General features: G+C 36.5%; 1 protein-coding gene across 6 annotated transcripts in view; it reads left to right on the top strand.

The window, feature by feature from the left end:
• OSBPL6 (oxysterol binding protein like 6) overlaps window positions 1–12407 on the top strand; it is a 96882-nt gene that overhangs the window by 55099 nt on the left and 29376 nt on the right. For all 6 annotated transcript variants that reach the window (XM_057411695.1, XM_057411693.1, XM_057411696.1 and 3 more), the window contains exons 3-8: window positions 4094–4189; window positions 7340–7462; window positions 10314–10367; window positions 11074–11187; window positions 11307–11471; window positions 11985–12117. In XM_057411695.1, the coding sequence (XP_057267678.1) occupies window positions 4094–4189; window positions 7340–7462; window positions 10314–10367; window positions 11074–11187; window positions 11307–11471; window positions 11985–12117 (685 nt within the window). The remainder of the gene's footprint in view (window positions 1–4093; window positions 4190–7339; window positions 7463–10313; window positions 10368–11073; window positions 11188–11306; window positions 11472–11984; window positions 12118–12407) is intronic.

Below are 12407 nucleotides of genomic sequence, written 5' to 3'. Positions count from 1 at the left end.
ATATAAAAGCAAGTTTCAAGGTTATTCCCTTTGCAAATAATATTTCATATTAACTCAGCATATATCACAGCTTTGTTTAAGAAGTGGTAAAACCTGATATGTCTGCAGTCAAATCTGTGTCTAACTTATTACTGCTGCTATATTTCAGATAACTGGAGAATACTATGTTTTTAGTTGAGAGGAAGTAATTAAGCATTGCACTTCATACTAAATGGAATTCTAGTAACAGCACAGGTCTGTGAAAGGGTACCTAGGACGTAAAAAGAATGCCAGTGAATAGCAGATAATAAAAGATGCACCAGTTTGTCCTTTGGACTGACACCCCCCCCAAAAAAAAAAACAACAACAACAAACAACAACAAACCAAACCACAAAAAACCCAGAGCGAAATGCTCCATTTTGAATTACAGTGTATGTCTAGGCCCTATAGTTATGGGTGTTGAAGACTGCGGAAATGCTGTGAACAAACAAAATGACCCACCAAATCTTTTTCATTAATTGTTAGCCGCACGTTGTGCATGTTTCTGGGCTAGAGCCTGTGTCCTATGTGAGTGATAAATTCCTCACCATTTTGTCATTTTCTTGGACATAAATAAATTATAAATTACAAATTAGAGAGAACTCATTGCTTTAAATATAACTCATTCTATTAAGCAATTAAGCAGCAAAGCAGAAAGGGGAGGCATGAGTGCCAGACTTGTCCTTCACTGGATTTCTTATCTCTTCTTGCCCAATATCTCTTTTTTTTTCCTTACCTTCCCTTTGAAAGCAGTTGAATGTCTCTTCTTTTAGTGGGAAATCAGATTCAGTTAAGAAAAGTTAGGGTCTTCAGCCTCTGGCCTGATGGAGAGCAGATACTCCATGCGTTAGTAGTTGTTACGGTGGATGAGGTGAATGGGTCATTGAACTCATCACTGAGAAACAAAGTTGGCAAGGTATGTAGAAAGATACCATAACATATGTTTTCTATTCTTGACCTCTAGAGAAGATAAGAGTATGAAACATCATAATATTATTATTCTCTCCGTCAGCATCCTTTTCCCTCACATGTCTTTGGGAAACAACTTGAACAAAATGCAGGGCAGAAGCAGCATTTGTGTTCCTTGTGTGTAGGCTTGTTAGGGGCATTTTTGGAGCAAATGTGTGCTCAACATACACAATGTATGTTGTGAATAATCTCAAAGCTGAAGGAATGATTGTAATTAGGAGTAAGATTTAGCAATGGATTTACAGAGCAATTTCAGTTAAACTTGTAATCTTACTGAATTAATGTCCAAGAGCACACAGAATTTGATGGGGCTGGTGTTTTTCTCCAGGACAAGCGAGCTATAACTGACAGGTGATCCTATGTGACATTAGAGAAGTCTGGAATGGAGCAATGCAGAGGTTGGTTTGTCTGCTTGTATTCTTGGGATAAGAGGAGTGAGAGTACCAGTTAATTGATAGGCCTAGATTAGTGGATTGCTCATTTTTCTGTTCATTTATAAACAAAACTCAGAAGCTGTATTGATCTGCCTCTTTCTTCCTTTTCTTCTCATTAGCTTCTTTTTAACTGCTTCTTTTACCAACACTAGTTTTCCTTGTTAAAACGAAACAAAATCCCTCAATAATAACTTCAAGATCTAAATAATTTTTGTTCCTGTGATGCTAACTAAACTCCTGCATAATTAAAAATAGCTGCTTCTCAAAATGTCTAATAATTGTGTGATTTCTAGCTATAATTTTGTAGAAAAATAACATGCATTAATGGAAAACATTTTGCATCAGTTAATGTCTTTTTATACTATGCTAGAGATCTCACAAATTTAAGACCTTTTTTTTGTCAGTGCAGTAGTGGTCAGAAAAGAATTGAAAAGCAGACATTTGCAGACAACACTTCCTGAAGGAGCAATTTTATTTTAAAAGTGTTCATTTTCTTATTTCCAAACAAATAATTGAGTAAGCCAGCATTCATTGAAGTGCTGTTAGCTAATAATGTGTTTCTCAACTGAAGTGGAGCTGAGGGCTGATTAAAAAAAAAAAACAAACCCAAAAAAGCACAAAACCCCACTGTGTTAAAACCATGCGATTGAAAATGTCACTGGAAATCTGGCAAGCTAAGGGCTGTTGGGTTACTCCACTCTAAATATTGTAAAAAATGAAATTGCAGTTATGTAACAACAAACTGCACCGGCTGCTACATATGGGACCTTCAGAACATGTGTGTTGGGCATTGCTCCATCTCAAGATGGAGGGATTCCTGCCTGCCAGACAAAACTGGCAAGAAAGTTGGGAATCGCCCTGATTATGCTAATGAAGCAGCATTTCAATCTTCCTTGAAGGATCAGATTTAGGCTTGCTTGTATATTGTTTAAACGTGATACTGTGTACATAAATAGCATGTCATCTATTCAGTGAGAAAACCTTATCTTAGTTCATTATTAGTGAGCTCAGTTGAAGCAAGCATATAAAATTATTTGACATGTACTATAGGAACTTGTGTTACATAAATACAAATGTTTTTCTCAGGTAACTATTTATAGACATTGGGCTAAGTTATAAGACTGGTCTTTCTTTGATAAAACAGAAGATTTCAAAGCACAGGTGACAAAGCTTTTCTGGTTGGCCCTGAGGACTGTGGCAGGTAATACTGCTGCTTTTCTACATCCGTCAGTGTAAAATTAAATTAAAACTGAAAATAAATACTGATTATTGTTGCATAGTGTCAAGGATGCTTATTAATCTCCACCGACAACAAAGAAATACCCCTGTTTTTCTGATCTCATTCACAGTTGCAAACTGAGAAAGAACGATGAAGGCCTCTGTGTTGTTCTGCAGCAAGATGTGGTCTGTGTTATATACACATTTATATGAATAGCTGTGTTTATTTTCATTGTTTTGTTTATGATCCTTCTGTACTTAGTTATCTGTATAAACAACAATATTTACTCTGCTGTTAGCATGTATTTTTCTATTCCCATATTGTTTCTGCTGTCACTCGTACCTGTGTAATCTCTTTTGCAACGAATGTAAAGAAGCTATATTGTGAACAAAATTTAATTGTTGTTTTCAATTGCGAAATGTTACCCTTCTCAGGGGATAATTTCAATTGCAAGTTTGACATTGTGCTAAATGTTCCGGAAATGAAATAGTTTTATTTCATGCTAAAGAGATACTAATAATATGTTGTAGTAGAATTCTTACCAAATAGTAATATGAAATGTAGCAAAATTTCACCAGAGAGCAAAATGCAGATCCAAGCAGGCAAAATGTGGTTATTTTCTCCTGTAGCAAGAAATGCTTCTTCTTTTGCAAAATATGCGTGAAACATTTCTGGAAATGGGGAGACATTTTTAGGTATCTTTCAAGAATAGCATTTTTTTTCAGAACTAGTTGTGACATCATGTATTTCACTTTTGTACCATGCGCTGAAGATATAAAATTTTATGGTTTTGTCATATGTAAACCCAGCTATGCTGGTTTGAGATTACTGTGTTCCATGAATGCTTCCTAGCAAGCCCATCAGCTGAGACCCTGTAACTGATACTGTGAACAACTTTCATCTATTAAAACACACTCATGTAATGAGTTACTTCATCTCAGTTGAGAAGCCAGAAACAAAATTCTAAGGTGTGATAATGAATATGTTAGAGGTAGTAATATCATATGTACAGTGGTTTGCTTCAGAAGTACTGACTGCACGGTATGTGTATTCAGTGTCTGCTATCTTAGCAGAAAATGTAACAGGTCTGGCTATGAGCACTTTGATTGTAAAAACTGCATTACTTTTCTTTCCTTTTTTTTTTTTTGTTTTTTAGTTCTCAGTCATTTCTGGGCTGAACAAAGTAATTAGTTTAAAAATCAGTAATAAGAAAAGAAAGAGAGGAAGGTCTGAGCAGTTTGTTGCCTCAGAAGACAAACTGTGCAGTTATGTTGTGGATGGCTAGTGCTTGGTATGTTTTGAGCCATGATGCTGATATTTTATATAAGGAGTGTAATAATTGGTCATTAATTAATACGTATTTTGAAAGGTAATGCTGAATGATAAGTTATCATCTTTAATTACCCCATGTCATTTATTTAAGTATTTATCTATCTATCTATTTATTTATAGAGCATTCATATTTTGGAGCGGAAAGCTTCTTCAGGAAGCACAGACCCTTCTTTAAGCAAGCAGTTCCTTGAAAGTGACCCTATCTCTCTATCCAAGGTAAGCAAATAAATGGGTAGTAGTTTAGGTGGTGAGTTTTCCTCTGTACTTTGACTAACAGCTTTTTTGTATGGTTCTACCATTAAGTATATTGTGAGCCTGTCCTGCAGCTTCCTGTTCCCCAGCTGAAGTGTCAGAGGTGTCAGCAATCTTTAGTAGATATTAAATTAACAAAATTAAGGATTTTGATGGTGGTGATGGTCTAGGGCTTTTTGCCCATGGCTGGCCCCCAGGGACAAGTTACAGTTTCAGAGTATGGGGCTAATAGGGACTTTGAGAAATGATCCAGTCTAATCCTCTTATTAAGGTAGACCAAACCATACCCAAGCCCCAAAGTGCTGCTAAGCAATAATGATACTAATTTTAAAAATATGTCTTAATGACATTCCTTTTAGGTAGTTTCTTAAAGTTTGAAATTTAAAATCTCTTGCTGAGACTTCTTTCCTGAGGAAGGGAAACAGAACTGTAGGGGTAAACCCAAGAATTCCTGAAAGTTGCAGCCTTGTGTATGGTGCTTTGCAGTCAGTTTCTTCCAGGATGAATTTGTCAGTTTTTAGAATAACTGATTCTAAATAAGTCTAATATCATATAAAGAAGGCTTCATTTTAAGATACTTCTTATGAAAGATTGTTGCTGAAAAGGCAAGGATGCTGTGATGGAAAATTTGATGGAAAAGAAAAATCTGAAATTAAATGTCTGTAGTCTCTGAAACAGAACTGGTAAACAAATTCAGAAGGAAACATTCTGTTCCTACCAGGGAAAATGAAATGGTTTGTTCTGTTTTATTTGGAAAAGAAATACTTTGCAGTCAAAAAGACGAGGTTCAGAAACCTGTTGGTAGGGGCTCCCTTACTCCCAAAAGCTGGGTTATATGCAGATCCATGTTGTGCTTAGGTTCCCCTGGCCCCTCTGCTTTGCACAGAGCTGTTTCTCATGTAAGACGTAGGGAATCGCAGAAGCCCTAAATTACTGATATTGTACTTGAGAATCAGCATTGGATGAGGACTCCTCAACCATACCACTTTCACTCTGTTTTTCTCCCATTTCTGGCTGTTCTTGCATAATGTCTTTTGTATTGGGCATATCTCATCACAGTAAACCTGTGGGATGAGGCAGAGTCAGGTATTGTTAGGGTGCTTTAAAGAACAGCTTGTAGCACTGGTGCAGCAGGAGACAGGTATCCACATTGCACTGAATAATTGCTCATTTTGTCCCTCTGTATCTGTCCTTTTGTTTAAATGAATAGCTATGTGAGACTGTGATTTCTAGTTGAGAAGTAATCAATACCGGTGTTATCTCGTAGATAAAAGACTTATGCCTGCAGCTGATCTTCTAAAGGAGAAATCAATATGCTGAAGAATCAGTTGGCAGAGTTGCAGAGAGAGATTCTCTGCTCACCCCAGGGGACTCATAGTTTAATTTGCACCCCTCAAGTGTCAAGTGCTTCTTTGTAGGGAAAAAATAATACATATATGCTTCCTTCTGTAGTAGTTGAAATAGAACATCCAAGCAAAACACGTTTTTTTTTGAGCATGGCATTTAAAGGCACTGTGACAGTTCCAGTTTATAGTATGCAGGGAAAGTGAAACTAAATAAATATTTCTATTAAAATCGACTGCAGTATGTATTATTTGGGATAGGGCTTTTCACCCTTCTCAAAATAACAAAATTGTAGGGCTGTGTAACTGAAGGGGTTATGAAAGACTGACAGTTTTGAACAGCCTTTTAAAAGGCTTTGAACAGTTCTGCGGGAAATGTAGGAGACAATTTTTTTGTTCCCTTTAAATGTTTGATTCTGTATGAACTTCCTTTCGTGGTAACATTTCATAGCATTGCTGGTAACATTTCATAGCATCGCTGGGAGTTGTGACAGACCATCTAGAAAATGCAAGTTTACAATTTGGTAGGATACAATTAGTAAAATAGAGTCTTAGAGAGCAGGCAGTAGGATATTTTTAAGTTGGTACAGAATTTTTTTAATTACAATAGTAGCAAAAGGATATAAATAAGGGCATGACTTTTTCTCTTTAAAAATACTGTTCTTTAGCTGTTCACTATGGTATAAGTCTAGTTTGAGTTGTACAAGTCATCATACATAAGAAGTGGCATGTACAAGAAGTATGCTTTAATTGGCTCCCTGAAAGGCATACAGCTGGATGTGTCTGAAATGATACAGTTCCTATTCTTTTCTCTAGAGAGAAAATTAGTTAGCTTTCCTGTAAATTTCTCTTAATACAGTGAAATGAATCTAGGGGGGACAAAAAAAAATCCTTCTGCAGATTTCTAAATGGGCAATTAGCCTGTGAAGCTTTGTCATGAAATGCTTTTGAAGACAAGACCTGGCTACATTCAAAACGAACAACAAATCAACCTCTTCTGCTTGTTTTTCTGTTTTTAAGGGAAAAATAGAGTATCCAGAATCAATGTAGCTTGTACTTTAAAGATTAGAAAATTTACAATTTGATATGATCAGGGAATAGCACAAAGCACACTGTTGATATGTATCTATATATTTAACAGTATGCTTTCGTCTTCATTCTATTTCCTGATCGCATCTTTTTGTAAGAGAAGAAATACTCTGACTAAAGGTACATTTTTAATATTTAGATTTTGCCCATACTCCACTTGCAAATCTGTTCCATCTCTTTTGTTCTTACAGTGCAGTACTAATTTGTGGGGTGCCTTCTAGGTAGACTTAACAGCTGGTCAGAGCCACCCTCACTTTCACACTGTTACCTCCAGTAGTAGGTCTGATCTTTCTTATATTTAGCTTAGCCACAATTTGGTCCTGTTTTCATGTATTTGGATGTATTTATTTAATTGCGATGCAGTCCTTGTTGTAAACACATATTCAGACCCACACTCAGATTGCTGTTCAGTTACAGTGTAAGACCTTTTTAAAAGCTTCAACTTCTTAGTTACCTGGTAAGGGTTAAACTTCCAAAAATGTTGTATTAAGTAACCTAAATGAAATACAGCTGGACATAATACAGTGGCCATGTATTTTGATATCTACATAGGCTGATTTCAAAGTCTAGCCCTCCTTTACTCTTTGTCTTGCTCTGGAGAACTTGTGCTAAATGTGAATGCAATTTTTCATCTCTGTGTGCACAGCTAATTAACCAATATGTCTTCATATTTTTTCACCAGGAACCTGACAGCTGGGAAATCATTGAGGGTCTGAAAATAGGTCAGACCAATGTCCAGAAGCCAGACAAACATGAAGGTTTCATGCTGAAAAAGAGAAAATGGCCTCTAAAAGGTTGGCACAAGGTAAATGTCTCATAGAAAAGTCAAAAGCTTATTACCTTATTTTATGAGTTGGGATCTTTTGTCTAGAGGAAATTAGCATGTCAAATAAATGCCCAGGGTTTTGGTGTGTGACCTTTTCTTCAAACTGTGTAAAGAATTAGTTTGCTTATGGCTTCCGAATTGGAGTGCCTGCTGCCTAGTGCTATATTCAAAATCCAGACAGAAGTTGTAAATAATGCAGAAGATGCCTTGTGATTTGAGAGGCTTAATCAATATCCATTTTGTTCTTTCCAATACTTTATAACAAAATGTAGCTGCGTACTGTAAGATTGCATTGAGTTTACATTAAAGTACACAGGACTTCATGATAGGAGAGCTAAGGGGCTTTTGCATGGACCCAAGGTGTTCATATGGGAGACATTCATTCCTCTTTAGGCATAATGACTGGGAAGGTTTGCTCAGCTTTCTCCCTGAAGTTTGTTTGTCTTCTTGATGGCAGTCTTCTCTGTGTGCATGCGGTGGAATTATGCAGTTTGCCATTAGATGTCTCAATTTAAAAAAACAAAACGAAACACCCAGAAACTCAAACCCAAATTTCCTGTTTATGTTTACTTAATTTGGAGACATTTCCCCATGCATAAGTTGACCTCTTGTTAGCCCTAAACGTAGTGTTATTAAACCCCTTTGACTATTTTATACCATAATAATTACATTTTCCCTCCTTTTTTTTTTACTTATCAACAAGATGTGCGGTATTGGCGCTCACCCATCTTTTTGTAGCTGAGGGTAATCGGAGCAGGAAAATCTCCTAGCACAGAATGCATTTTACTGCAAAGGATAGTGGAACCATTTGTTTTACATGTTGTTTTTTTTTCCTGGGAAAGCATTAACTTCGTTTTTTTGCTAAACACAGTAGGATTTACTCAGGTCCATACAGTCCAGACTCATATGAATTACACTTCTAATTTCTCTGTGAATGTAATGCTAATTTACGCATATGCCTGCCACCATTTTTGTGCATGCTTGCCTACCTACCTACCTTAGATTTTTTTTTTTTTGTTTTCCTTCGTTTAACTAAAGTTTATAGTTTCAGCAACCAAACATACCCAGTAGTTGAATTTAGCTTGTGGGGATTAAAAGACATCAAACTGACATACCTGGAACACTGAAAAAACAGAAAAGGAGAGCCTCTTAAAAAAAAACCCAACTAACCAACCAAACACCCCCCCAACAACAAAAAAAAAATGCTCCAAATGCACCAAATGCACCAAAATGCTCCAAAACAAAACAAAAATATCCCCACAAAACCAAACTCATAAACACATGCACCAAAACCCCTCCAAACAAACAAAACCCTAACAAACCATCCCCACCCCCAAACCCCCCCAAACAATTGATCACATGTATAATAATATATGGAATAACCTGCTGCTTCCATGCCTTTAGAATGCATTATGTTCGTAACATCATGGAATGGTTTGGGTTGGACGGGACCTTAAAGATGATCTAGTTCCACCTCCCCTACTGTGGGCAGGGATACCGACCAGTAGACCATCCAACCTGGCCTTGAACATTTCCAGGGATGGAGCAGCAACAGCTTCCCTGGTCAACTTGTTGCAGTGTCACACTACCCTGTTGATATGTTGTTTCTTGGATAAGTGTCTTTTTTGGTAAGGAACTTTATAGGAGAGCAAGGAGTGTCCAGTTTTAATAGTTCTATGAAGGAGATCGTTACTGATGATCTGTTTTTCATGCAGGCTTTTCAGTTAACCAGTGTAAATAATTTTTAATGTGATTAAGAGCTTCATAGTTTGGCATCCTGCTCTACTCTGCTTCACATTTCACCTAAGGATCTATGGAAGAAGATTGGTTAATAAGATTTTTTAATTATTATTATTTTTAAATTGCTGCCTCAGTATCCTGCAGCTTCCTTAACAATACTTCATGCTGTGAGGCCAATGAGGAGTTCCAGAGACAGTAATTGTAGCATGTGTTGTGTTAGGGTTCTGCTAGCAAAGCCATAGTATTCTTTGTCTATCGAACATTGTGTGTTATATTCTGGCAGTTCTGTATGTGCTTTAGCAGCATAGCTTTGGAACAAAATGTGAGGAAAGGTCATTTTGTGTGTGTGTGTGTAACTTAAGAGAAGCAGAGCAATATAAAATGATTATCATGTCATTATGAAGTCCATTCATAACCATACCTACTTAAAAAAAAACAAAACCTGAACCAAAATCCCTCCCATTGTTTTGACATCTTACTCAAGAAGCTCCAGGAAAGCACTGTTTTCTTGCCCTGCATGAGATATTGGTACCATCTGTTGTGCGACTGACATAATTTCCAGAACCATCTTCAGGAGATATTTTCCCATCTAACTGCTGACCCTGGTCATAGTGTTGGTTGAACAAGTTCACATTATCAAAGCATTTTCCTTCCTTCCACGTCAGACAGCTTAGAGAATATAGGATAATGACTTGCTGTGTTCTAGATCTTAGCATAGGTTAGTGCTTTAGGTTAAACTGTAAAAAAATGAATGAGTTTCTATTAATTAGCCTACAGTGTTTTTCTTAAGGGTTTTATTGAATTGGCTGGAAAACAGGAAAAAAATACCCTTCATTATCAAGGTTTGTTAAGTTAAACCTAGAACATAATGTTGTAAAAAGAGAATCTAGTTTTTCTTGCTTAGAAGATAATTGTTGTCAAAAAAAGCAAGAAAATTATTCAATAATATTTATCCTCCCTTTCCAACCCCAAAACATTCCTTAATTGCTACAGAGTAATATTTCTATTTTGCAGATGAATTTTTGTACACAGTTTATATTGCATCTGCTCATTAAGAAATAATTTGAGTGTTTTTTTTTTTTTCTTTCAGAGGTTTTTTGTCCTGGATAATGGAATGTTGAAATATTCAAAGTCACCAATTGATGTAAGTAGAATTGAGGACCATTTTTACATTTGTACTGGAATTCTGCATGCCTGAGTGATTAAATCTCATACTCACTCTAGGCATATTTATGACAGGACACTCATGAAAGTTGTTGATGGATTCAAAGAGATCTGTATATGGAAAGCATGTAAGGTTTTGATTGTGTTCTGTCCTCAAGAATTCTACCATTTCTTACTTATATGAAAATAATACTAATTTACTTATTTAATGAAAGTTCTTGTGAGATCAGCCTGATAATTCATTTTTCTTTTTCAATTTTTATGTCAGTCAGAGCTGATTATTATGATATATGAATAAGGCAAAGAATTGCTTGCAGTGTACTCAAAAGATATGAAAGGATAACATTAAATTAGTTAAATTGGATACCGATATCAAATGGTAGCAGCAGGGAGCTGAGTACTGTCTAATTTTCTCTGCTTCTCACCTACCTGTAGCCATGTACTGGTGTGAACCGACACACTTTAACTTTGGAATTGGCTCTGCACTGAGCACTTCTTGTGAGGTACTTTGTCTATAAATACAGTAAGTGGTTAGTTACTCTGACTACAGGTTTTATTTTTTAATATGGCTTTACCTTAAAATGTTCCTAAAACGGGACAACATTTCAGCAGCAGATATTTTTCTGTTAAATATAGTGAAGAAGTGCATAATACTACCAATTTCTTACATTGCTTTTTGGTTTTAGATACAGAAAGGCAAAGTCCATGGGAGCATTGATGTTGGTTTATCAGTTATGTCTATAAAGAAGAAGGCTCGTAGAATAGATCTTGACACAGAAGAACACATCTATCATCTGAAGGTAAAAAGTGGTGAAAATCCTTACTGTCTTTGCATGCACTGTGGAAAAAAATAAAGCTGGAAAGTACGTATAGAAAAGTAGTATTTTGAATGCTTTCTTAATAGTGATTCTATTTCCAGGTGAAGTCACAGGATTCGTTTGATGCATGGGTTTCAAAATTACGCCACCACCGGTTGTACCGTCAGAATGAGATTGTGAGATCTCCAAGAGATGCTAGCTTTCATATATTCCCTTCAGCTTCTACAACAGAGTCATCACCGGCTGCTAATGTGTCAGATGGAAAGGTATATAATGCTCTTTTGTTGAAAGCTCATGCCTACTGACCTTGCTCATGGACAATTTAAGGGGGCTCTGCTTGTAATGCCAATAGTGAGGAGTTTCTGCTGTGGGAACCAATGGCCAGTGAAAATCTGTGTGGGCAGCTGAAAAAATGATATGGTTTAGCCTTCATTAATGGGCTGCATGATCTTGCAAAGAATTTGCCATCCTAACAACAGTTGCACTTGCCTTTGTCTATCAGGGATAAATTTGCTTCTTTACTGTTTGATAGTGTTCTTCATCTTAAACAACAGCTTTTCTAGCTGGTGGTTAGCAAACACGGTTTGCTTATGAAGTTCTTGGTTTGGTTCTCCAGCATGCTGTTCAGAAAAATTTGCATCTTGAGGAATGATATAGTCCCATCACAGATGTTGCTGAAATCATAATGCATATTTTGTTTTCTTATTCTGAAGTAGGTGGTCATAACACTGACTGAACAATATAGCAACAGTAAATTTAAGCATTTTATTATGCCTTAGGTGCAGCAAAATAGCCTCCCCTGGCAGTCTCCTATACCTTGCAGTAACAGCCTTCCTGCTACCTGCACTACTGGTCAGAGTAAAGTAGCGGCCTGGTTGCAGGATTCTGAAGAGATGGACAGATGTGCAGAAGGTTAGTCTTTATCTTTTCATCCCTTGTTCTTTCAGCAAAACTTACTGTTGATATAAAATAAGAAACAGTGAGTAAAAAGTGGTTAAATGGCATCTTTACATGCACATGAAATAGCTTTTCAGGTAATTATGGCAATTATTTCAGGTAATTCAGATAGTTGTGGTGGGAACTTCCCTCTTTGCAAGTTTTAGGATATTGCTTTTAAAATTTATCTTAATCTGTATTATCTTAATGGATATCATTGTTAAAATATGATCAGCTTTTCAGGTCCACCCTTGTTGCTGATTCCC

Source organism: Pezoporus wallicus, unplaced genomic scaffold (genome assembly GCF_028554395.1).
Source record: "Pezoporus wallicus isolate ANWC-B61680 ecotype Strahan unplaced genomic scaffold, APGP_CSIRO_Pwel_v1 contig_6732, whole genome shotgun sequence".
Lineage (NCBI taxonomy): Eukaryota > Metazoa > Chordata > Aves > Psittaciformes > Psittacidae > Pezoporus > Pezoporus wallicus.
The sequence above is the reverse complement of the archived record's forward strand: the minus strand, read 5'-3'. Positions and strand labels throughout refer to the sequence as shown.